Genomic DNA, 23,972 nt, shown 5'->3' on the forward strand with positions numbered 1-23,972 from the left:
AGTTTGAAGTTAGGGGACTGTGGGGCTGAGGCAGCTCCAGTTGGCACCAGCTCCATGTCCCACCAGGTCGCAGAGCAGTTTCCTTATCTAACATTGAAGTTTTCATCTAGCCAGAACATGCAAATGCTTAGAGCCCTTCCTGGCACCTCGTCGACTTTAGAGGGGCATTTTAACTGCCTGTCACTAATACAATAGGTATGGACCTAAAGCTGCAGCTCACACCATCGTGTTATCAGATAACAAGACAGAGCTAGGAAGAAAGTTGGCAACATGGCACACGTCTTGCTTTCCAAACTCTCTCTACTTGCCATTTAAAACTCAGGAAATCACAAAGTTGTGTGGAATTTATACACCTCACCCTGAACTCTGGCTGTGCAAACTCAAGGCCAAAGGGCTTTGGACAATGAATGAGATACATTTTTGTGTTAGACTCACTTCATTTTAAAATCTATTCTCCTTGCAGTGGTTCTCAAACCAGTGAGTGCATCACAACCATCTCATATGCTTTCTGAGGAAATGTGGTTTCTCTTGCCTCATCTTCAGTTCTAGGGCTGGGAATATAGTTCAGTACTAGGGTACTTGCCTAATGTATGCGAGGCCCTAGGTTCAACCACTACTACTGCAAAAAAATAAAGCAAGAAGAAAACAGGGAGGGAGAGAGAGGAAGAGAAAGAGAGATGGATGGAGGGAGGGAGGGAGGAAGGTAAGGGAGGAGGGAGGGAGAGGGGTCCATATGCATAGGTGGGCCAGAACTCTGTACTTTTAACAAGTCTGCCTAGCAAATCAGATACAGGAAGTGCCAGGAGTAGACTTTGAGACCGCTACCCTCTTTAACTCACTACCACGTGCTTCAGCACTTATGTCCTAAGACTTCAGAAAGAATACGGCTCTGCATGTCTGCTTTAGTCACCAGAGAAAGGTTGAGGGATGAGGAAAGGACTCAACATAACTAAATGACTAACAGGGAGCAAAGAGATTTGACACATCACAGCTGATAGCACTGGCCATGATACCCCACCTACCTCTGGTCCAAGGCTCAGCTCACTCAAGTCACCCCAAGAGTACCAGGTGCCACTTTAGGCTTTCCCTCAGAGTAAATCAAAGTGCCAGCAAACTAAAGATTCTGCACTTTTCTACAAACATCCCAACTGTGACCAATATTAATCCCCCATGGGCTAGGGGGGTTCACCCAAACTACATCTGATCCCTGTGCCTGTTTATAACGAGTCTGGATGCCACTTCTTAGGGGAGCTAAGGTACTAGTAAGAAAACTTGATCTGCACAGCACTACCCATGTCAATAAATATTAAGAGAAATCCACTGCTCAGAAAAAATCGTAAGGAAGGGTTTTGTTTGTCTTTTTAAAACAAGATCTTACTATTTAGTCTAGACTGGTCTTGAGCTCATTATGTAAACAGGTTGACCTTGAACTCAAAAGTTGCCTCGCCAATGGTATTACACAATCACTTATCCCCCAAGCATAGTACTAGTACCTGAAAATCCTCAGGAATTGGTCCATAGGGAACACTGATGTTTAAGGCTTGGACATCTTCCCTCTCCCTGATATCCATCCAGGGGTTGTAGGCTACAGGTGGTAGGCTATCAGGAACATGGGGATCAGGAGCCAGGGTTATGTTTTCCAAGGGATACAACTTCTGAAATTCCTAGGACAAGAATATACAAAGCCACAGGTTGCTAGTCGTTTGGCAAAAGCACAAAGTTGTGTTTTCTGAAAGCCTATGATACATTGGCTTGGCGCTAATGCCTTCCGGCTACTCACCCGCTCTCACCTGCTCTGTGCCTTATAGATCTGAACAGCAACAAATCCTAAGCCACGGTTCTGACACTCGCAGCAACAACTGTTCCCTCCTACTGCTCCCCACCTTACTTCCAACATACAAAGGCGGGCTTGAAGCACAGTGGGTTCCCAAAACTCCCCTAACCTTCAGTGAGTCAGGAGAACTCATAGGACTTAGCACAAGGTCCCATTTACTAGAGTGAAAATATTTCAAACCCATTCAGAAAAGGAAAAACAAACATGAAGGAAAATCTGGAGGAAACCAGTGACCAGCTTCAGAGTCCCTTCCCAGGAATTTCACCTAGGAGGCACATGGTGTCCCAGCTAGTTGAAAGACAGTACATGTTTAATGCTGCCAACCAGTGAAGCTCAATAAAACTGTAGCATAGAGTTTTGACATGGGTCTCATCATGTAGGCATTCTGCCTCGACCATAAAATTCCAGGCTTCCATAAGGAAACCAGTGATTCAGCATGTACCATGTCTGCCAAAACCACTTAGGCACTCCCAAATCAAAGGTCCTGGTTGCCAGACAAGGGCCAACATTAAAAGCCGACTTCTGAAAGGCTTACAAGCTAGGCAGCTTTATGAACTCTTTTCTCCATGGAAACAGAGGAGGCTGGATGCCATAAGCTTTTTCCAATGGTGCTGAGAGCTCCTGCTATGAGGGCAAGATCCACAAGGTTCCTCAAAGAAGAAGCCTACAACATCAAAGGGCATACTTCCCAGTCTGTACTCTCAGTTACAACTAAGAGACACTCTTTATAAAGGGAAAATGCTAGGCTACTCAGGCCCAGGAAAAAGCAAGCAGAGAAAACCTGGAAACGATTATGAAAAAGATCTATACATTCTAAATGATACAAAGAAGCATAGATTTGAAGTGGCCATAAGCAATTCTGTCTCCTGTGCCCATGGAGTCTAATGCGACAGCCGTTTCCTAGGATTATCTTCCAAAGAGTATGGCTCCTGGTGGCTTTATGTCACCTCTGTACGTCATTGTGTAATCCCACCTGCATGATGAGTTCAAACAAAAGAAAGCAAACCTCCAGGGGAGGATATTCTCATTTCTTACAAGGTTCTTTCTGGTTACTTGTTTGTTAGTTTTTTAGTATTTCTCGAGACAGGGTTTCACTGTGTAGCTTGGTTGTGTTGGAACCCTCTATGTAGATCAGGCTGGCCTTGAACTCGAAGACATATGCCTGCCTCTATGTACCACCACCAACAAGCTTCCTCCAAAACTCTTTACATGTTCTAAGAGTACTTCTTGTTTTTGAACTAAGATTACCATCATTCTAAGTTCACGAGTAAGCACCAGGCATCCTGGTAGGTAGGTTATGACCACCTTCAATACACAATATAGATATAGTGGCAGCTCTACCTTGGGGTATCTGAAGGGGATATGCGGCTTGTGGTACCCAACTGCCAGGAAGAAAGGACTAGCTGATGTCTTCATCTTTTCCAACAACCTGATGGCTTCTTCTGTGCTCTGTTTGTCAGGCAAGGTACCTTCAGGCACATCTGCCACATCGACAGGACAAAGCAGATTGGCGTGGAGTTTTCCATCTTGTCCCTTACACGTCTTTCAAAACAAAATACGTAACATTCTATTAAATCCAATAACTAGAAACCCTGACAGTTACACACTGAATGATTAGCACCATCACCAACCCTCAATTGTTAAGCCACTCAGTGAACAGCAACATTGGAAGCAGAACTGAACCAGCAAGATCCAAATAGCACTCAGTTTATTGCTATGAATTGTGTCTCCAGACCAGAACTAATTAAAGGATACCCAAATAAAACATCAAAAGGATATCAAAAGGATACAACGATCCTCAGCACTAAACTTCATCCAGAGTGAGCATGACAAATCCATTAAGTGAACTGTTCACACTACTGCTTAAAGTTAAGGTTTGGATTCATTACCTGTGTATGTGTACACACGTTTATGTGTGTGCCACTGAACATGTAGGGGTGTACATGAAAAGCAGAGGTTAACCTCAGTTGTGCCTCATTAGACTAGCCTGGCTGGACAGCAAGCCCGGGGGAGCTGCTTGTGCCCCCAACACTGGCTTCTTGATGGATAGTAGAAATTGAGCGTGGATCCTCATGCTTTCAGAGTGAGTACTTTACTGAGTGAGCTGTGACCATGACCCAACATAAGGTTTTAGAATGAGAAATACTCCCAATCAGCTACTATGCCTCTAATTCCAGCAGCATGAGGGAACCTGAGGCAGGAGGATTCCAAGTCTGGGGCCAGCCTGGGCTTCAGAGCAAGTTCCAAACCAGCCTGTCTAGACTATGTAGTAAAATACTGTAAAACAAATTAATCTCATAAAAAAGCACTCATTGTGCCCATCAAAGCAATCACTAAAGACCCTAATGCTTATCTCTATAAGACATCACAACAATCAATATATTTAATAGTTCATTTTCTAGACAAGTGTTTCCTCGGCCCTTGTACAGACCTACCTTAGTGTTTTCATATTTCTCTGAGGATGGATGATAAGGTGGAAAAGACCAGCTATATGGATAATCATCACTGTGATTGGAAGATATACCTTAAATAGGGAAAGAAAATTGTTGAATAAAATATGAAAGGTCTTTCAATACCCTACTGCCAAATTAAAATTGAACAACTATGCAAGTAGCTCCTCCCCTCTTTGGGGTTCAGTTTCCTCACCTATAAAATCAGAACGGCAAGATAGATAATGTTTCCATTAAGATCAACTGCCCATGATTTTAGTAATTAGCATCTAACTTCCCAGTTACTAAGCCTTGGAAGTGGGCGATCTATAAGAAACAGAGAACCACAGGGCGTGGTGGCGCACGCCTTTAATCCCAGCAGAGGCAGAGGCAGGCGGATTTCTGAGTTCAAGGCCAGCCTGGTCCATAAAGTGAGTTCCAGGACAGCCAGGGCTATACAGAGAAACCCTGTCTCGTCGAAAAACCAAAAAAGAAAAAAAGAAACAGAAAACCTTATCCCTAAATCTAGTTATCGGGAAAGAGATCAAGGAACATCGGAGAGGCCTTGTTTAGTTTCACTTCCCAAAGTATAATCTCTTCTCTAGAAAATACTCACTTCCCTCCAGATATCCTCAGTTAAGCCATGCTGTACCAACTAGGTAGTTCAAGTGATAATCAGCTTTCAGCCACACAATATGATTTCTGATAGATTATTTTTCAAGACTGGGCCTGCTTTTTAAAAACTGACTACTACTTTCAATCTGGACTGCCTGGTAGGTTCTAGAAGAAAGCTCCTGAGCCATAATGATGTACAAAGAACTCTTAGAGACGCCCAAGCTGTCTCCTTTGGTGAGAAGTACCGTCATGGTCACAGCTCTAGCATTTGAACACACTTCACACTCATGGATGTCCCTACTAGCATGTTCCCTTCGTTAGGCATCAAGAAAACTACAGCCCCAGCATTCCAGAGAAGGAATGTGAGACTCAAAGAAGAAGAAAAACTTAGCCAAAGACAGCCACATGGCTAAGAAGTGGCAGCACTTAGACCAGGACCAAGTGCCCACATCCCTGATGCTATTTCCCAGTGAGGTCAACTCCGCTTCCACATCAGTAAAAAGCCAGAAGCCTGTTATGCCAGACTACTATGCTGTCATTAAAAATGAATTTTTGAGGAGTGTAATATAATGCGAAATATTTACTCTCACTCATAGTGTAAAATTATAAAAATAACATAGCCACAAATCAGAATAACACTATGTCCAAAACACAAGAAAATTTTTGTTTGCCACATCAAACACAGCTTTCCCCAGGGTGGTTCAATTACACACTTACATTCTTTGGTTTCTTAAAAATCTTGAAATCAAGGGATCATGTGATCCTATTATCTGTTTTAAAGTGTTATTTATTCTTCATTTAGGAAGTAAATAACTACTTTATCAGGTAGTATTCAAAGTCAGAATTTGACACCCAGCTGATGTCCTCTTCCTAACATTCCTCACAGAGAAAGCAGTGCCTTTCACCACGCTGAAGCCCATACTCGGACATCAAGTCCACACAATACCTCTGGACATTTGAGGTCCTCACCCCCAAACTTTACAGACAGGCATCCTGCAAGGCCCAGACCAGAGCTTTAAGGACCACCCTGTGGTCAAGCCCAGAGCTGAACTGACACCAAACCTGCCTCTCCGACAGCAGCTACATGAATCTGACGACATTACCTCCAACTTCTAAAAGGAAATCTGTTTCTTTCTATTCTTTTTCATTTAGAATGTGAATATGAAACTAGGTTAAAGAAATGCTTTGTTTTGTTGTTTTTCATAGAATGGCATCAATGAACAAGTTACCTAAGCCTGACAAGGGAAAAGCCACTACAAGGATAGTCCCAACCTAGTATTGAAGCATAGAAACAAAAGGCCCAGGTTTTAGTAATTGAACAGTACCAGGGTGAAAGACTTTCCCAACCGACATGGTCACGTAGCCATTCTCCTTGAAGTATTGGGGGATGGTGGAAAAATTTCCAGAATGTACCCTCCAGTAGGAATTGAAGTCATACAGGCGGGTGGTGTCAGGCCTCCTCCCGGTGAGGAAGGACACTCGACTTGGTGCGCACACTGCTTGCTGTTAAGGAGCAGAAGCAAATGTCAACAACGTCACAGCCAAATGTGTCTGCAGTCTTCAAGGTAACTAAGCAACCTCTCTAGATCCTCAGCAACAGCCTGGCAGCTGAGTCATGTAGATGTCAAAACCAACCAGTAGGATTAGGGCCTTGCCCAGGTACTGGAGACTATTGTCTGCCCAGCAAAGGAAGACAGCAATCAAGCTCTCAGAACAGCAATTGTGTTTTCCTATGCAATGTCACCCCTAGGTACCCAGAAAGGGTGATGCTCTTAGAGAGTAGCCCTGAAAAGGAGGTTCAGGGAGGACAACTGCCATGGACTGACTCTTAGCCGCCCACTCTCAGCCACCCACAACTCGGTTGGCAGACCCACAGGTTGGATTTTTCAGCTCCCGTCAATTCCTGTTTCTAGCTGAAAGCTAGCCAAGCCTGTCTTAAGCGTGTTAGGGCCAGGGCACTGTCTCCACCCAAGAAGGAGGGGAAATCCTGCAAATGTGAGCTTCCTTGTCTGTGAAGAGACTTGCCTAGGCCTTCATTTTCTAAGTTCTGCTTTCCCCTTTCAAGGAGGTCTCTAGAGCAGCAGCATGCTTCTCCCTACTGTCTATACACAAAGAGGCATATATCCATACCTAAAGGTCCTTGGACATACCTGAGCAAAGGCATTCTGAAAGAGAACGCTATGGGATGCCAGCTGGTCAATGTTCGGGGACCTCACTAGCTTGTCTCCATAACAGCCCAGGGAGGGGCGGAGATCATCCACAATGATCAGAAGGATGTTCAGAGCATCTGCACAGGAGAGAGGGGCTTTGGTTATACCATATGCAATGACACTAAAATCCCCCTCCCTAGGGTAATGAAAGGATAAAGGCAGTCCACCCAGAAAAGGGGCGACCAGGGCTCTGCTCCAGCAAGGGCGGGGTTGGAGTACACAAAAGCCCTATCCAAGGTGAGGGTCTTATGTTTCAATCATGTCTCCACATCTAGGTGAAGAAGAAGGAGACAAAGACAGAGACAAAGATGGGAGGGGGGATCAAAGAAGGAAGGAATAGAAGTCAGATGGAAAGATGGAAGGATGGTAAAATAAAAGGGTGGATAGAAGACAGTAGCAGAAAGGAAAGGAGGAGTAGAAGGAAGGGTAAAGAAAGGAAAATGGACAGATGGAGAGGAAAGAACTGTTGGCGAGATGTAATTTGCACCAGTGGATGGCTCCACACCCATGTGCATATGGGCAGCACAAACTGGACTCTGGGTTATAAAATCATGGGGGGGGGGTAAATGAGCTTGGGAATAGGGTGCATCTGAGTAGAGTTAGGGGGAGCAGTGGGGATGTTATAAAATGCATTTATGAAATCCTCAAAATTAATTTTTAAAAAGAGAAGAAAAAACATGAAGGGATGGAAAGGAAGAGGAGGGGTAGGAAGGAGGAATGGATGGATGAAAGATGAATGCGGGGGCTAAAAAGAAAGATGAATGCGGGCAGAATCGACGAAAGGAAGCAAAGATGGATATTGAGTAGGGAGGGGTGAAATGTGGGTGAAAATGATGAAGGAAGAATGAAAAACGAAGATAGGATGTGTGGAAGAATAAACATTAGCAGGAACAGAGACAAGGTTGAATAAGGCAGGGAGCAAGGAATTGGCACCTGTAGCAGAGTTGCCTTGCGCTGCGGACTCCAGGGCGATGCAGAAGGAGCCTAGCAACAAGCTGAAGCTAAGCTGCCGCCAGATAGGCGGCGGCGGCGGCGGCGACATTTCTGCCTCGGCGCAGTCTTGCAAGAAGGTGGCGTGAGGCTACAGCGGGACCATTACGTAGCAGTGGCCGCCGCCGCCGCCGCCGCCGCCGCCGCTGCAGCCGCTGTCACCACCAAAGTCTCTGAGAAAACTGCGCGACACCTCTGCCTCGGGCCCAAAGGCCCGGGCGCTGGCCCGAGCACGAATGCGCTTGCGCAACTCTCTTCTGTCCCCTCCCTGTCGGGGGTGGAGCCTGATGGCGCCGGACGTCTGAGCACGATCAGTCAAGGTGGGCAGAACCTTAACCGGAAACAGTGCTGCTGTGGCTTTCCCTGCGTACATTTTACAGTAGGCAGTGATAACTAGGGGCTTGATTTCTTTCCAGCCCATTCTCCAAAGAAGCCCTTTGCAAACTTCCATTTTATTCCTAAAAGGATCTCTTTTCCTCTTTATTGGCTCAACAAATCCTTATTAAAACACTGCATGCACGCGCATGCACACACACACAACCACAACTTGTGTGTGCCCTCTCACACATACATGCATGTATACCGGACATTGTTGACAGTACTGGAGTTCTCAGTGCCTGTTCTGATTGAGCTTAAAATAAACTCAGAGAATGTGCCTGGACAAAATAAATCTGAGGGGAAGGGTCTGATTATTTTCTATTGAGGTAGTTTAGTCACTATCACTTTACCTCACTGGTGAAGTGATTGTTGAACAAATATTAGAAGGGAAGAAGCAATCCACCTGACGTCTGTAAAAAGAGAGAACAGCAATTACGCAGCAGGTAGTAGACAGTGATGGTGGCTGGAGCCAGCCAGGAAGAAAATTCTGGAGAGAAGAGAAGAGATGGGCACAGTGAGTGGGAGTCAGACTCCTGTGGCAACAATTACCTACTGCTCATTTTTGACTGAAGACCAAGAAGGATATGTCTTCTTTCTACCAAATGGAGCTTTGAAAAACTAGATCCTCTATTGATGAGTCACGCCTAATCCCCCACCCATTAAAAATCTAGCACAATGTCAAGCACACTGATGAAAGTTTTGTATTTGTTATTGCAAAAATATTGATATTGTGGCATCTTCTAGGCAACATGTTAAACTAAAGGCAATAGTTTCTTCTCATATCAATACTACATGCTACATGCTACTAATATCCTCATTACTGTTCAAAACTGAAAATTATGAAAGCCTAAATTTCTTAAACAAAGGCATTAATCTAGAAAATGTGGGACAGTGTGGCTGTCCATGGGGGGCATACCTCTTCAGGGGGTAGACACACAGTGTTTATAGTTCTTTAGCAGACTCTTTTCAAGTTCATAAACAAGGTCTCTGAGCACCCTCACATCCAGGCTTAGGGTAGATAGAAACATAGGGAATAAGACAATGAAAGACACCCTCAGTGTTTTCCACAAATTATGGCCATGGTTCAAATCCAAACAGAAACATAGCTGAGGCTCAACTTCCATTACAACTAGAGAGATTTGGAGGCCAAAACACAGAGTAGATGGCAATGGTGACCACAAAATGAATGAACCTCAAGTTTAAGGGATGGTACATAGTCCAGTTTAAGGAAAACAAAGTGGCCTTCTTGGTTGTAGACTCTCTAGCCTTGAATGATTACTACTATTGAAAAGTCAGAGCCGATATTTTCTAAGTACAACAGATAAAAATATGAACTGCCCTCCATGATCTACACTCAGATTTTATTTCATTGAACATTTTAAAGGAAATCATGTAACTTCACTAAAATCTAAAACCTTTAGCTGAAACCATCATAAAATTAGGCTTCTGTCAGCTAGAGAAATGGCACAGTGGTTAAGAGTTCTTGTTGTTCCTGAAGAGGACTGGGACAGACTGTTATGAGTCACATTCATACATAACTCCAGTTCCAGGGAATCTGAAACCCTCTTCTGACTCCTGCAATAACTCTAAAATAAAAAAAAAGGTGATACTTCTCTGTGGCTCAGTCCCAATTTGGCATACAATAGGCACATCCAGAGAAAATAGGCCAATTCTTTCTATATAAAATTTATTCAAAATATTAAACAAATTTCTAGAATGTTAAATCATTTGTGACTGACTCATTTCTCAAAAACTAAGTAAAATCTGTACAAGTTTGCCAATCATACCTGTAACCCTAACACTGAGGACTGTAGAGGGCAGAGATGGTAGCATCACTGGTTGCCAGCCTAAATGAAGAAAATAAACAAACAAACAAACAAACCAGGAGCTCCATATGCAGTGACAGACTATATATCAAAGAAACAAGGCAGAGATTAATAGTGACAGATACCCAAGACCTCTGGCCTCTGAGCATAGGTCACATGCTCAACACATGCATGCACATTCACAAAAGATAACTGACTCGACACTTAAACATGTATGATGTTTGCTGTGGAGGTCCTTTAGAAAAACAACTGAGGAAAGAAAGGAGAAGAGCAAGAGTAGACATCAGGATCAGTTGAGCCATGATATGTGTGTGTGTGTGCGTCTGTGTGTGTATGTGTGTATGTCTGTGTGTGTCTGTGTGTGTGTTTGTGTGTGTGTAGATTGTATGTGTGTAGATTTAATCATTTTACATAATCAAGGGTTTAAAATATGCACATAGAGGAAGAGATAAATGAACTATAATTTCATCTATCATGACAAGAAATCAGCAGACAATGTCTAAAGTTGAGAAAGCCACAATATAACATACAGAATTATACATAAGATTTACATTGAAATAAACTCTCAAGAGTGATGTGAGAAACATTTGAATGAAAAGTCTCACTTAAAGATATAGAAAGACAGACCTTCTTTTTGTACTATATGCCAAAAGTGATTATGTGCTGAATTATTGACCCTGAAAAGATATGAAAAGATACATTAAAGTGCCAACACTCAACACCACAAAATATATCATTATTTGGAAATAGGGGCTTTACAGAGATAACCTTTGTCCAGTGTGTGGAGATCCAGCATGGTTAGTGTCCTTATACAATAGAGAAAATTAGAAAGTTAAAGAGACAGCTCAGTCAATATAGTGCTTACTGGATAAATGGACTGACCAGAATCCAATACCTTGGCACCTACATAAAATGGCAAGGTAGAGCAGAGCACATCTGTAATGCTAATACTGAGGAGGGAGAGACAGGAGAATTTCTGACATTAAATGGCCAGTTATTCTTGGCCAGTGGTAAACCCCAGGTTTCTTAAGTACCTGCCTCAAAAAATGAGGAGAGATACAACATGTCAATCCCTGGGCTCCAGATGCACACATGCAGGCATATCCACACAAAACATACAACACACACACAAACTTACATACAAAAATATGGGATGGATAGTGAAGACAAAAACACACTAAAAGATGTATATGTGAAGAGAGATAAATGAATGCACCTAAGGAATGTCAGAGACTCTTGTAGAGCACAAGCCAGGGGCATGCAAGCCATGATCCTTCTTCCTCCATGAGAGTCGGAGAGTTCATGGACTGCTGGCTGACAGCTTGATTTCAAACTTCTCCTCATCCAGAACTGTGGGACACAATTGTCTAAGCCATATGATTTGTGGCACAAGTACTTTAACAACTTTCAAACAATTTGAACTTAAAACAATTGATGGTACCTGTGCTCCTAGTTCCTCGGAAGGCTGAGGCAGAGGAAGTAGGAGTGCAAGGCAGCCTGGGAAACTTACCAGAACCTGTCTCAAAAAAGCAACTGACAAGAAACAGTAAAGGGCAGGGAATGCATCCCAGTGGGAGAAACCAGGCCTGACACATAGATGGCCCAGGGTTCAATCCATACATAGAGCTTTAAAACAGAAACAAGACCATATAGTAAAATCTTAGCCAGCCCTTACAGACCCTAAGCATTTGTGCTGCTTTCCAAATAAATTACCTCACCATAACCTGGTTCCAAGCTGCAGAGCCCATGCTACACCCTCACTCATGTCTGGGAGGTTTAGGGAAATGTAGCAGCCTTCATGTGCTTCTACACTGTCAAAGCTCCTCGGAAGCAGATCCAAGGCACTCATGCTCATGGACTGCAGAAGTCAGTTCTAAGACTCTCCAAGCAGAGATCAGGAGTGCTCTTGCCCTTAGAATTGCACTGTACCTCTCCCTATGGCACAGCCTCAACAGGAACAAGAAAGGACACAATCAGTAATCAATTAATCCTCTGTCACCCTGCCACTGTGGCAGGAGGAGGATTTGAAAAGAATTTGAGTCTTTCATTTGTTTGGGTTCCAGGGATCCACATAAGGATTCTTCTTTGTGGTAGGCTCTACTCCTTCCCACACTCTCCCCCAAGGAGTGTGCTTGGGTTCAAGTGCACACTGGAAGAAGAAACATGATGCTAAGAACATTTATAAGAGAGAATGACTCACTTCGTGCAACTAGGTGCCTGGGAGTATACTCTGTAATTACAAGGGCACATTTGAGTTCTGTCGGCACATGAAATTATGTCCCCAGTTGGAGGATACCCAGCATTGCACCTGCCATCGAGTGTGCTAAACGTCCACTTCAATGTTCTCAGATATAGTTGTGCACAGATGCACAAAGCAACCACCAGACTCTGCTCTCTGGCTGTCTAGAAACCATGGCTGGACACAGCAGGGCCTGGGTGACCATGGCTTATAGTAGGCCATGCTGCCCCTAGCTGCAGAAGATGACAGTGAACTGCATCACCAACCAGACTCTGACACTGTCTTCCTTCCCGAAAGGTGCACGTGGAGCCCCAAGGAATGCTGGGAACAGAACAGGGGATGCAATCCTCACCAGTCCTGACCTCTGCGGAGCTACTGCCCTGAGTTACACGTGGTGACAAATACAAAGCCAGGCACACCTTGCTTGCTTCCTTCACGTGTTCCACATCACCTTCTCGATGGTCCTGGTTTTCATTCCCCTCAAGTTCTGTCTAGGTCTCCCCCACGTTCCTCTCTCTATCTTTCTGAGCCCAGACTTTTCCCTCAGGCTATTGATTGGTAACCCAGCTCAGCTCCTGATGGGCAGAAGGTAGTAAGTAGTATCTGGAGCACACAAGACCAGGGTTAACTGCTAGCAGTGGGCTAAAGCAGAGATTCTAAAAGTATCCACCAGGGGACGCCAACGCGCAGGTGTTCAAGTACTCACACTGAAAGGCAACAGATTTCCCCACTTAAAACATAAGCTAAAAACCAAATATTTAAACCGCAAATGCCTAATCAGATCTTTGGAAGTATGTCACCACTGTCACTAAGTGAGCAGGCTCCCTCTGTCACCATCGCACTTACTGCACTTGCTGTTTTCTCAGAATGAAGGGGGCTTTTCTGGTCACCACCCTTGGCTCTCTAACACTAACCAAGGAAGGGTTTCTGACTTTTCAACCTGACCTATCCTTCTGTTCTAAAGCCTCTCAGGGAAGTGCAGGAGTGAAAAAAGCGCTGGTGAATGCTGTCCTCTGGACATAGCATTGTTGTTACCCATTGTTACCACTGTAGCTCTACTGGTTTGCCTAAACCATACTCTCCAAAGGCTAGGCTTATTGACATTCAGTCACAGGAGAGGGGAGTGAGGACATCTGATCCTCACCTCACACTATAGACACTCCCCCTTGTCACACTTCCCAGTTGCCTGTGGTCTCAGGAGGTGTTGGAGCATGGGGGAGGAAGAGAGGAGAGACTCTATCTTTGAAGCTTTGGAGAAGTGGCCATCTTAGCTGGGGTAAGACTTTTAATGGTGCAGCTGCTTGAAGTCACTCATACTCCTGTAAGGAGATCTAGTAAAGGCACTGCACTCTAGTGATGTCCCCGGAGAGCAACCACTAGTGTACCAGAGTCTCATCTTCCAGAATGCCTATGCCCAGGTATACTGAGAGATGTGTGTCTCCACTAGCAAGTGAGAATGGAGGCTCTCCAGCTAATTCCTGGTGGCACTCACTGCTCTGGACACCTCCTTGAAAGAGGGAAGCATAATATACAGAAAACGGTAGCGTGGGAAAGCCTCTTGTCCAGTCATAAGAGACTTGCACTGGAACTGAAGAGATGGCACAAGAGTTGGGTGCTTCCTGCCCTTGCAGAAGACCTGGGTTCGGTTCCCAGCACCCACATCAGACAGGTCACAGCCAACAGATGTACATCCCGCTTCAGGGAATCACCCACCATCTTGCTGACTCCAACGGATCGAGTACACACGTGCCATATACCCACGAAGCCACAGACACAGAAGCATGCACACATGTAAAATAAACATTGAAAATAAAGAAAGTATGTGTCTATGAGCTTTCCTCTCTTCCTCAAGTGGAGGACGTGGCCTGGCCCTAGCATGTTCATGATGGGCCTGTGCAGGTTTCTCTCAGAAACAGGAACTGCCTTGACCTTCAGAAGACCACCTGTGGGTTTTCTGCCTGACCTGGGGATGGGTCAAGAGAGTCAGCTGGCCATGGCGACCTGCCCTGCTCAGCCCAGCTCAGAGTAGTCTCGCAAGACCACTGCCCTCTGAGGGCACCTTGGCATAGATGGCATGCCTTAGAAGGGCACAGCATGTGCTGGTGGGAGGGACTGATTTCTGCTTCCCCTTGCAATATCCAGCATGTGGCATAAGCCCATAGCCCTCCATTTGGCTTTAATATCCCCGTGGCTCGGCTGCCAGGCTGTTGCTGAGGACCTGTGAAGGTTGCTTGGTTGCTTTTGAGGCTACAGCTGTATTGATCTTTGGTGCATTCACCTCTGCGACTCTTCCCTAACAACAAGGGCTGTGTACACTAGCCAGGTATCCCTCCTGGCCCAGAGGCAGCCTGAGACCACCTGCCGGCTATGACATCAGCTCCTCCTGGAAGTGCAAACAATGTTTTCAGCCACCTCTTCCAGCCAGCTGGAATACTTCCTTTTAGCTAATGCCTTTCTAATAAAAACAAAAAACAAAAAAAACATGCCACACACACCCCCCAAAAAAACAAACACAAACCCCAAATCCACCACTTTTCAACCAATTTTGTGTTTGGAGGGGTTGGGGGGGGCTGTTTCCTTTAGAAGCTGCTGGTGGTTCTTGGACTCCTTGGGGGAGGGGAGGAGACTAGCTGTGGGGCAGCAATGCTGTATGAAGTTAAGTTTGGGGCCCGATTCTCTGCCACATTGATGATCTCTCTGTAAAGTATGGGTGGGGTGCACACATCTGAGGACCTCATGAGCAGATCAGAGATGTTGTACGGGCTTGATGTTCACTGAAAGGGCTGTTTGAGGTCTACTGTCTGCCCTGTGAATAAGATCAGAAATTGCAGTGTGTGTGTGTGTGTGTGTGTGTGTGTGTGTGTGGTGTATATTGCATGTACACACTCAGGTAATTACAAAGCTAGGCACAAAGTGTATACCCTTAAACAATTGCATGCAGTAGCTCTAACTGCCTAATCTCTAGCACTCTATCTTTTACTTCCTTCGCCATCTTGGGCTGCCTACCCCTTAGTCTATGTCTGGGGCAGGATCTAGCAAACTATGGAGCTCCCTGCCAAGGACTTCCAGCTTTCACCCTTCCTCCTCTCAAGACAGACCCTTTAGGATCTCAGAACCCTGGGATCCTGCTCACATTTTTGCTCCCAGCTCCAGAAGCCCACACTGAACAGTGAGTGGGTGAATGTCTTTCTGCAGCCAGGAGCTGTGAACAAGCAGCCAGGCACTAAATGTTTGTTGGGTGCCAGCATGTATGTTGTACCCAGGATTTGGTTTTTCATGGTACCAGGTAGGCCACCAGGACTGGCCAAGTCATGCAGCCTCAGAGTGGTGCAGAGAACCTGGCTGATGTACTTTAAGGTCTGTACATGCACCTTACTCATGCAAGGCAGTAGGGAATCCTATGGTTCCCACAGCTGGATTGTCATTTGTTCCTGTACCCTGGCTTTCCCTACCCACAGCCTCTTAGCCTCATGCCACATGAGGTTTGTAAAATGAAGCATTTGCTAATTAATGCCCTGGGAGAGCACACACGGAGCTCCCCCACTTTTCAATGTTGCCTTGTTCTCCTGCACAGAGATAGAGATACAGGGCTGCCCCTCAGCCAGTCAGCTAGACTGCCCTTTACAAACTGCCTCACTTCCCACCTTTTCCAAACACAGTTTACAAGAACCCTCAGAGATCCACAATGTCCTGAACTCTGATCACGGAGTGTTCAGAAGGTCACTTCAGTCTGGGGTCTTCAGAGGAGAGCTGTGTCAACCATGATCAGGCTCTTGTCCTGTTTGAGACCATCACTCCTTGCCCCCTTACCCATCCAATTGATGTCAAGTTTACCAGACAGCTGGTATCTGACCGAGTGGGAATGAGAACAATCCTCCATGATGTTGTATCAGGCTACATGGGAGAGGGTGGTAAAGAGGCATCACTTACCTTCCCAGGCCAGAAGGCAACAATGCAGTCCTGCTCAGAATCCCACGTTCCATCCTTGATGAGAAATCACATGAAGTTTCCCTGTGACCGAGGCATTTGTGGAAATCAAGCAAGGCAGATGAAGATGGAGACTCTCCATTCACTCGGGGATTAGCGCCTCTCCTCTTCCCTCTGATGTGGTGGTGTCACAGGATTCCAGCTACAGCACAGTTTAAATAAGGCACTGAGACAGACAATAAGAGCATGTGCAGACTTCAACGTAAAAATCACTTACTATCCAAAGACCTGCAGTGTCTACACTGAAGATGCTCATTTCCATCACCTGTCAATTAACCTTCATAACATTACTTCACTGAGCAATAAAAAAGGAAACTCTCTAAAGACACTGAAACTTGTGGTCAGACACATGGCTCCGTGGTTGACAGTACTCGCTGCTCTTGCAAAGGACTCTGTTTTGCTCCCCAGCAGCCACTTGGCAGCTCACAACAGTCTGGAAGAGCAGTTGCAAGGAATCTGACACCCTCTTCTTGCCTCTGAGGGCACTGCATGCATGTGCTGAATACACATACATGCAGGCAAAGCACACATACACAGAAAGGTAAGTAAATCCGCAGCAGAGATTAGTGAGCATGGCAAGGAACCAGGGGAAAGCATGTGGTGAGAACAAGGACCACTTTGAAAACAGTTTGGCAGTACCTTAAAAATCAAAGGCTTGCCTAATAACACTAGTCATTCCACACAGAGCGATTTACCCTGAGAGAGAGAGACAGAAAGAGGCACACACAGAGAGAGAGAGACAGAGACAGAGACAGAGACAGAGACAGAGACAGAGACAGACAGACACAGAGACACAGACAGAGAAAGAGCGCTCACATGCACCATAAAACAGAACAGCGCCTCAGAGGCCTGAGAAACTAAGGAGAAAATTCCAGTGTCTCTGGTATAGTGTTTCCAAAAGCTGAGGGCAGAAGCACTAAACTCACTACAAGGAGCAAGAAGAGGAAAGTTACAAATTTTGTAAAAAGACACGAGTTGACACATTTCAGGATCAGAAGATTAAATCCAAATAAATGTACAGCCAAATAACATCAAAAGTCTGAGAACAAAGGAAGAATGCCTTAGAAGTAGTCAGAGAGAAAGGATTCTATATCGATAGGCCTAAAACACTTAGAAAGATGGGGGCTTCTCATCAGAGACCTGGGAGCCCAGGAGGAAGAGGGAAGAACCTGAGGGAAAGGTGAAGAAGCCTCCCAAGTTATCTGCCCAGAAGGCAAAACATCCTCACCTCCACTCCTGCTCCCTCAGCAGGACAGAACTTCCACCATGGAAGGTGCTTGCTTACCGCCCCTGCTTCTGATCACCTTTCATCTTCAGTTCCCAGTGAAGTTGGAGGAATGGGCCAGCAGATGGCACTGTGAGCAAATGCACTGCTAAAGACCATGGGAAAACACTGCCTAGTGGCATGTCATCCTGCAGGAGGGCCTTTCTCCTAAAGCTTTCTGGAAGCATCATTTGCAGCCCTTCAAGACCACCCTCCCTCATCACCTTAAACCCACCACCACCCTGTCCTTCTCCTGCTCCCTCTGTTCACGTTTCATCATTGAATGATCAAGGGGACAATACATCCAGCAGCCCTATCAGCAAAGTATGCACCTGCAGGGGCATCTAACAGGACCCCGCAGCCTGCTGATCTCACACTGCTGTGTGTCTTCATGCTGGAAGACAAGCTCTCCTGAATCAGGTTGTGTACGCACCGGTGCCAACAGATCTCAAGATGCCCTCTAAGTACTTACCATGGATGGGGGTAATTACCATCCAGACAGGAGACTAATGCACAAGGGGCCAGTGGAAGCATCGCCTAGGAAGTGCACTGTGGGGAACAACATACCACAGGGTTAAAGATGAATCTGCTGTGTGAAGGCAGCCACGGGGGCATCCTAGTGCTTCTCAGCTGACACCCACTTTCTGCTTTCCAAAGTACCCATCATTCATACGTTCCTGTCAGTCAGTCAGCCAGCCAGTCAGTCAGTCTATCATTATGACCCCCATGGCCCACTGTGTTTCAGGTACTAGAAGGATGTGACATGGACACTGAGACTCAACAGAGTACAAATGTTAGAGAAAGCTGTTTTCTCCTGCCTGACTCACTGATCAAGACTGTCAGGTTGTATCCCACCCTTCCAACCCTGCTTCCCTTCTCCTATATCCAGGTGAAGTGGATCTAATAAAATACTTTGCTCTACTAACTTCTGTGTCTTCTTGGATGACCCAAGATGATACAGTTGCTTCTGTAAGCTCTAGTAAAGGTCGGGGTCAATTAAGGCTTGGTACAGTATTACATTGATGCTACGGAGAAAGAAAGCAATATAAAGTCACATGCAGCCAGCTACAGGCACAAGCTGACTGTCTGGTTGCTACAACTCCCACCTTAGATATTTGCTGATATGGCTGTCCTGAATAGGTGGGCCATTTGTTGTTGAGAATATGCAAACACCTTGGGCAGTTGGGAATGCTTCCTCTACAGAGTCAATTTAACACTGTATGATCCTGAGTATAGTCCCCTCCCCCTCCCACTCTGATTCTTCTCAACAGCAGCAGTAGCAAAGGAACAGTCAGAGGCAACAATGAACAACACTGAGCAACCAGATCCACAAGTTCAGACTAGACATAGCTGACAGAAGAGACAGCATCGTGGCTGAATTATGGGTACACAGAATACAAGGACAACACTCATCTGCAGAACGGAAATGGGGTAGCATGAAAAGAATAAGGGCTGCTACCCTAACAAACCAACCTATATTCTGCTTTGTTTCAGCCCCTACCTTAGTTTTTGACCTGTATCTATGACTAAAGTGGTATCCAGGTCCCCAGGAGAGAGAATGATACAGCATCACAACATGGAGATGCTTGAATTGACACAAACCTCATTCCAAAATGACCTATAGCTGTGTTCTAGGTCATGAAACACCAGGAAAATGGTAATAACTCAAAAGAGGTATTGCATACACTGTCCTATGTAAGGTTTATACCTGGCATCTCAATGAAGTCCGTGTGAAAGGTGACTTCAGTAGGACCTCATGTATATATATTCTGAACAAATGATTTCATTAGATTCAAATTGGAAAAATCTATTTCCTGTGGATTTGCTTGTTGGCTTTTAGTGAGTAAAAACTCCTAATCAACATATTCATATTAGACTGCTGTCTTAGTTAGGGTTTTACTGCTGTGAACAGACACCATTACCAAGGCAAGTCTTATAAAAACAACATTTAATTGGGGCTGGCTTACAGGGTCAGAGGTTCAGTCAATTATCATCAAGGTGCATGGTAGTATCCAGGCAGGCATGGCACAGGCAGAGCTGAGAGTTCTATGTCTTCATGCAAAGGCTGCTAGTGGAAGACTGACTTCCAGGCAACTAGGATGAGGATCTTAAGCCCACACCCACAGTGACACACCCATTCCAAACAGGTCACACCAATTCCAACAAGGCCACACCTCCAAATGGTGTCACTCCCTGGTCCAAGAATATACAAACCATCACATTCCACTCCCTGGCCCCCATAGACTTGTTCAAACACATGAGTCTATGGGGGGCCATACTTAAACATAGCATAATGCAAAATACAAACAAAGTCTTCATAGTCTATAGCAGTCTCAACAATGATAAAAGTCCAAAGTTCAAGATCTCTTCTGAGATTCATCCAATCACTTAACTGTAATCCCCAAAGAAAGACAGGAAACCACCTGGGCAAACTCCAAACTCTGCATCTCCATGGCTGATGTCCAAGCCGTCTTCAGATTTCCACTCCTTTTTCATCTTTGTTGACTGCAACCATTGCTTTCTCCTGGGCTGGTTCCACTCCCTGTTAGCAGCTTTTCTCAGCATGTATCCCATGGCTCTGGCATCTTTAACATCTTTGAGTCTCCAAGGCAATTTCAATGTTACAGCTTCTTGTTTCAGTGTCTGGGATTCCACTTGATCTTTTGGACTCCTCCTAAGGGCTGGCATCACTTCTCCAGCTCTGCCCTCTGTAGCACGCTAAGCTCAGGTTGATCCACTCCACTATGGCGGCTGTTCTTGGTGATCATGGTACTGACATCTCCAATACACTGGGGTGTTCCATTCCAACTAGGCTTCACCAATAGCCTCTCATAGGCTCTCTTCAGGGTGCCAAGCATCAAATCCTTTGCATGACCCCTTCAGTCCTGGGCCATCAACTACAGTTGAGGCTACACCTTCTCCAATGGCCTTCCATGACCTCTCACAGTGCCAAGCCTCAGCTGTTCTTCATGACACCTTCATGACTTCAAAACAAGTATCACCTGGGTGACTCTTACACATTACCAAATCCAGCTGCAGCACGAGGTACAACCTTGGCTATCTCTGGAACACAACTTTGTGCTCCCAGAAGATTTCACCTCAGTGATGCTGGTCTCTTCTTAATCACAGCTAATTTCTTAGCTCCAGCTAACCAGCATCAATTGTCCAAGTAGTCCCTTCTATTATTCACTCTAAACCCAGAGCCACATGGCTGAAACTGCAGAGTTCTGCTGCTTGCAGGAGCTGGAACATGGCCCCCTTGTACTATTACATTATCACCAGCTTTCTGTTCTCCAACTCCTTCACTACCTAAGATTGGCTGTTCTGAATCTTGCTCTGTAGATTGACCTTAAATGCAAAGATCAGCATGCCTGTCTCCTGAGATTAAAGGTGTGTATCACCATGCCTGGATCTAAATTTAGCTGGGTAGGATCTTGCCCCAAGGTCCCACTCCCTTAATCTGTTATCTCCTAGAACACAAGATTTTGCTCCATTTCACTTCCTGGTACTCGAACCATATATATTATATTTTTCCTTTCTAAGCTTGCTATGCTTGTTCAAACTTCTCTTCATAAGACTTAACCAGAGAACAAAGTCTATGCTGGGCTTTTCTGAAACTTCCTTTGTCAATGAAATTAATCTGAGTCTCTTCACCTTAGCCTCAGGCAGACTTTTCAGACAAGGGCAAAAAACAGACACATTCTTCACCAAAATACCACAAAACCAGTCTTTATGCCACATTCTGGAATTCTTCTCCTTTGAAATCTCTTGGGCCAGGTCAACACAGTTCAAATCACTCCCAGCAACAAAGTCTTCCATATTCCTACTAGGATGACCCATTAAGCCCCATTTAAAGCATTCCACTGCTTTCCAAATACAAAGTCCCAAAATCCACATTCTTTCAAATAAAAGCATGGTCAGGCCTATGACAGCAATACCCCAGTCCCTGGTACCAACTTCTGTCATAGGGTTTTACTGCTGTGAACAGACACCATGACCAAGGCAAGTCTTATAAAAATCAACATTTAATTGGGGCTGGCTTACAGGTTCAGAGGTTCAGTCCATTATCATCAAGGTGGGAGCATGGCAGTATCTAGGCAGGCATGGCGCAGGAGGAGCTGAGAGTTCTATGTCTTCATCCAAAGGCTGCTAGTGGAAGACTGACTTCCAGGCAACTAGGGTGAGGATCTTATGCCCATACCCACAAGTGACACACCTACTCCAACAAGGCCACACCTCCAAATGGTGCCACTCCCTGGTCCAAGGATATACAAACCATCACAACTGCAGACTTAGTGTGAATGTTGGGTTATTTTTTTAAGATCCTTTTAAACTGTAGGCTAATAGCACAACAGAAAATGCTAAACAAAATCATCAGACAGCATCAATGAAGAAAATATGCAGAAAAAGGAACAGGAGGATTATGACTATGACTAAACCCAAAACACTTTGGCTTCTTTGAAATGGTCACATTCAAGTCCCTTGTCTGTCTTCTACCTTTTCATGTTTTGAGAGTTGCCAGAACAAGCTTGCAAGTGTCTTCTAGAGGGAGCACACTAGTACAATTTTTGTCTACAATCGTTTTCTCCAGAGCCCGTTCACCAACCCGAGTCATATAACCAAAGACCATGACCACTGGTCATATGCCACCTGACCAGTGGTCATGCCACATGGGTAAGATTCTCATGAACTGAATATAAGAAGAGAAGAGGAGGTTGGAGCCTTGAGGGAAAGGCAATGAATTCATCCAAATTAAAGCTGACATAACAGCTTGGGGATATGTGTTAATTACTTTCATATTGTTGCAATAAAATGCCAAGGCCAAAAGTAACTAAATGCAAAATGACTTTATTTTAGCATACGGTTCCAGAGGAATAGAATTCTCATAGTGGGGAAGGCACAGAATGGTGGCAGGAACAAAAAGCTGGATGATATACACATGGGAAGCAGAGAAAATGAACCAGAAGTGTAATGAAGCTATAAGCCATCAAAGCTCACTTCAAGTGATTTGCTTCCTTCAGCAAGACTTGATTTCCATAACCTCTCTAGCCTGTACCACCAACTGACAGCCAACTGCTCAAATAGATGAGCATATGTAGAACCTCTCTCCTTCCAATTATTACAAGCCAGGTCAAAGAAACTCAGAAAGTCCAAATTCTGCTTCCCCAACATGTCCCCTGCACTATACCTCTCCAATGAAGTGAAACTGCCCGCCAGGCCTGCAAGCTCACTGGGGTGCCATTTTCTCATCCACATAGAACATGTGATGAAAAGAAAACCTACCCCAATAGACTAAATAGTCCGTCCATGTCTAGGGTTCCTGAGGCACAGCTTCTTGTCCATATGAAATGTCAAAACCAGCAATAAACAGACACTTATGCCAGGAGTGTCTTGTGCATGCAGACTTCAAACGTGGCCCTTGTCATTCCAATCACACAAGACACAGAAGGAAAAATGTGCCAAAGGTGTTCCCCACAGGAGGAAGCTTAACTGAGTAAAGGGATGTTTGAAGGGCTAACACAAATTTGGGTCAAGGGAACTTCTGAAACCTAGGACTCATGATAAAACTGAACCCTTGCCAGTGGAGGGAATCTTTATCCTGTATTTCCAAGTCAAAGAAGCAAGGGAGGGGTGACAGCAGCATTTTTTGAGGTGCACAAGGAGTTGAGACAAAGGAGTTATAGGCTACAATATAACTGCTATAGCAGTTCTCAACCTATACGTTGAAAGCCCTTTAAGAGTCACATATCATGTATCAAATATTTACATTATGATTCATAATAGTAGTAAAATTACAGTTATGAAGTAGCAATGAAAATGTTATGAGTGGGGATCCCCACAACCCGAGGAACTGGAGTAAAGGGTCCCAGCATTAAGAAGGTTGAGAAGCCCTAGGCTAGAAGCGTAGAAGCTGTGATGGAAAACATAGTGCTTACTGAGCAGCATCCCTAAAACAGCCATGCAAGAGTTATATGACATTAGGTGGGGGAAAGAATGAAGAGATGATCCAAAAGATCCACGTTCTGAGAGTACTGGAGAGTGTCCACTATGAGAGCAGTAGTCAGGAACTCAGTCTATAAAGAAAATGTGGTCTGAGGGTAGGTGTCAGAAAGCAGATCATTCCAGGATTGGCAGTGAACTGTCATTTCAAATGAAAATCAAGATACTTTTTTTTCTGGTGTCCAGGGAAAATATCATTA

At 44.9% G+C, this 23,972-nt stretch overlaps 1 protein-coding gene across 10 annotated transcripts in view; it reads right to left on the bottom strand.

Moving 5' to 3' along the window:
- Positions 1-23,972, bottom strand: part of Ids (iduronate 2-sulfatase) — a 42,766-nt gene that overhangs the window by 13,705 nt on the left and 5,089 nt on the right. For 4 of the 10 annotated variants that reach the window (XM_030251231.1, XM_017318393.2, XM_030251232.1 and 1 more), the window contains exons 2-10: positions 18,245-18,321; positions 17,737-17,863; positions 16,452-16,650; positions 8,807-8,866; positions 7,029-7,165; positions 6,204-6,381; positions 4,270-4,358; positions 3,176-3,376; positions 1,494-1,664 (exon numbers count right to left, since the gene is read on the bottom strand). In XM_030251231.1, the coding sequence (XP_030107091.1) occupies positions 1,494-1,664; positions 3,176-3,376; positions 4,270-4,358; positions 6,204-6,231 (489 nt within the window). In that variant the 5' untranslated portion in view covers positions 6,232-6,381; positions 7,029-7,165; positions 8,807-8,866; ... (1 more) ...; positions 17,737-17,863; positions 18,245-18,321. Of the gene's footprint in view, positions 1-1,493; positions 1,665-3,175; positions 3,377-4,269; positions 4,359-6,203; positions 6,382-7,028; positions 7,166-8,021; positions 8,344-8,806; positions 8,867-16,451; positions 16,651-17,736; positions 17,864-18,244; positions 18,322-23,972 lie in introns of those variants that run through there. The other 6 variants (XM_017318394.2, XM_030251230.1, XM_030251233.1 and 3 more) reach the window with 4 other exon arrangements.

The sequence above is a fragment of the Mus musculus genome, chromosome X, assembly GCF_000001635.26.
Source record: "Mus musculus strain C57BL/6J chromosome X, GRCm38.p6 C57BL/6J".
In the NCBI taxonomy this organism is placed as follows: Eukaryota; Metazoa; Chordata; class Mammalia; order Rodentia; family Muridae; genus Mus; species Mus musculus.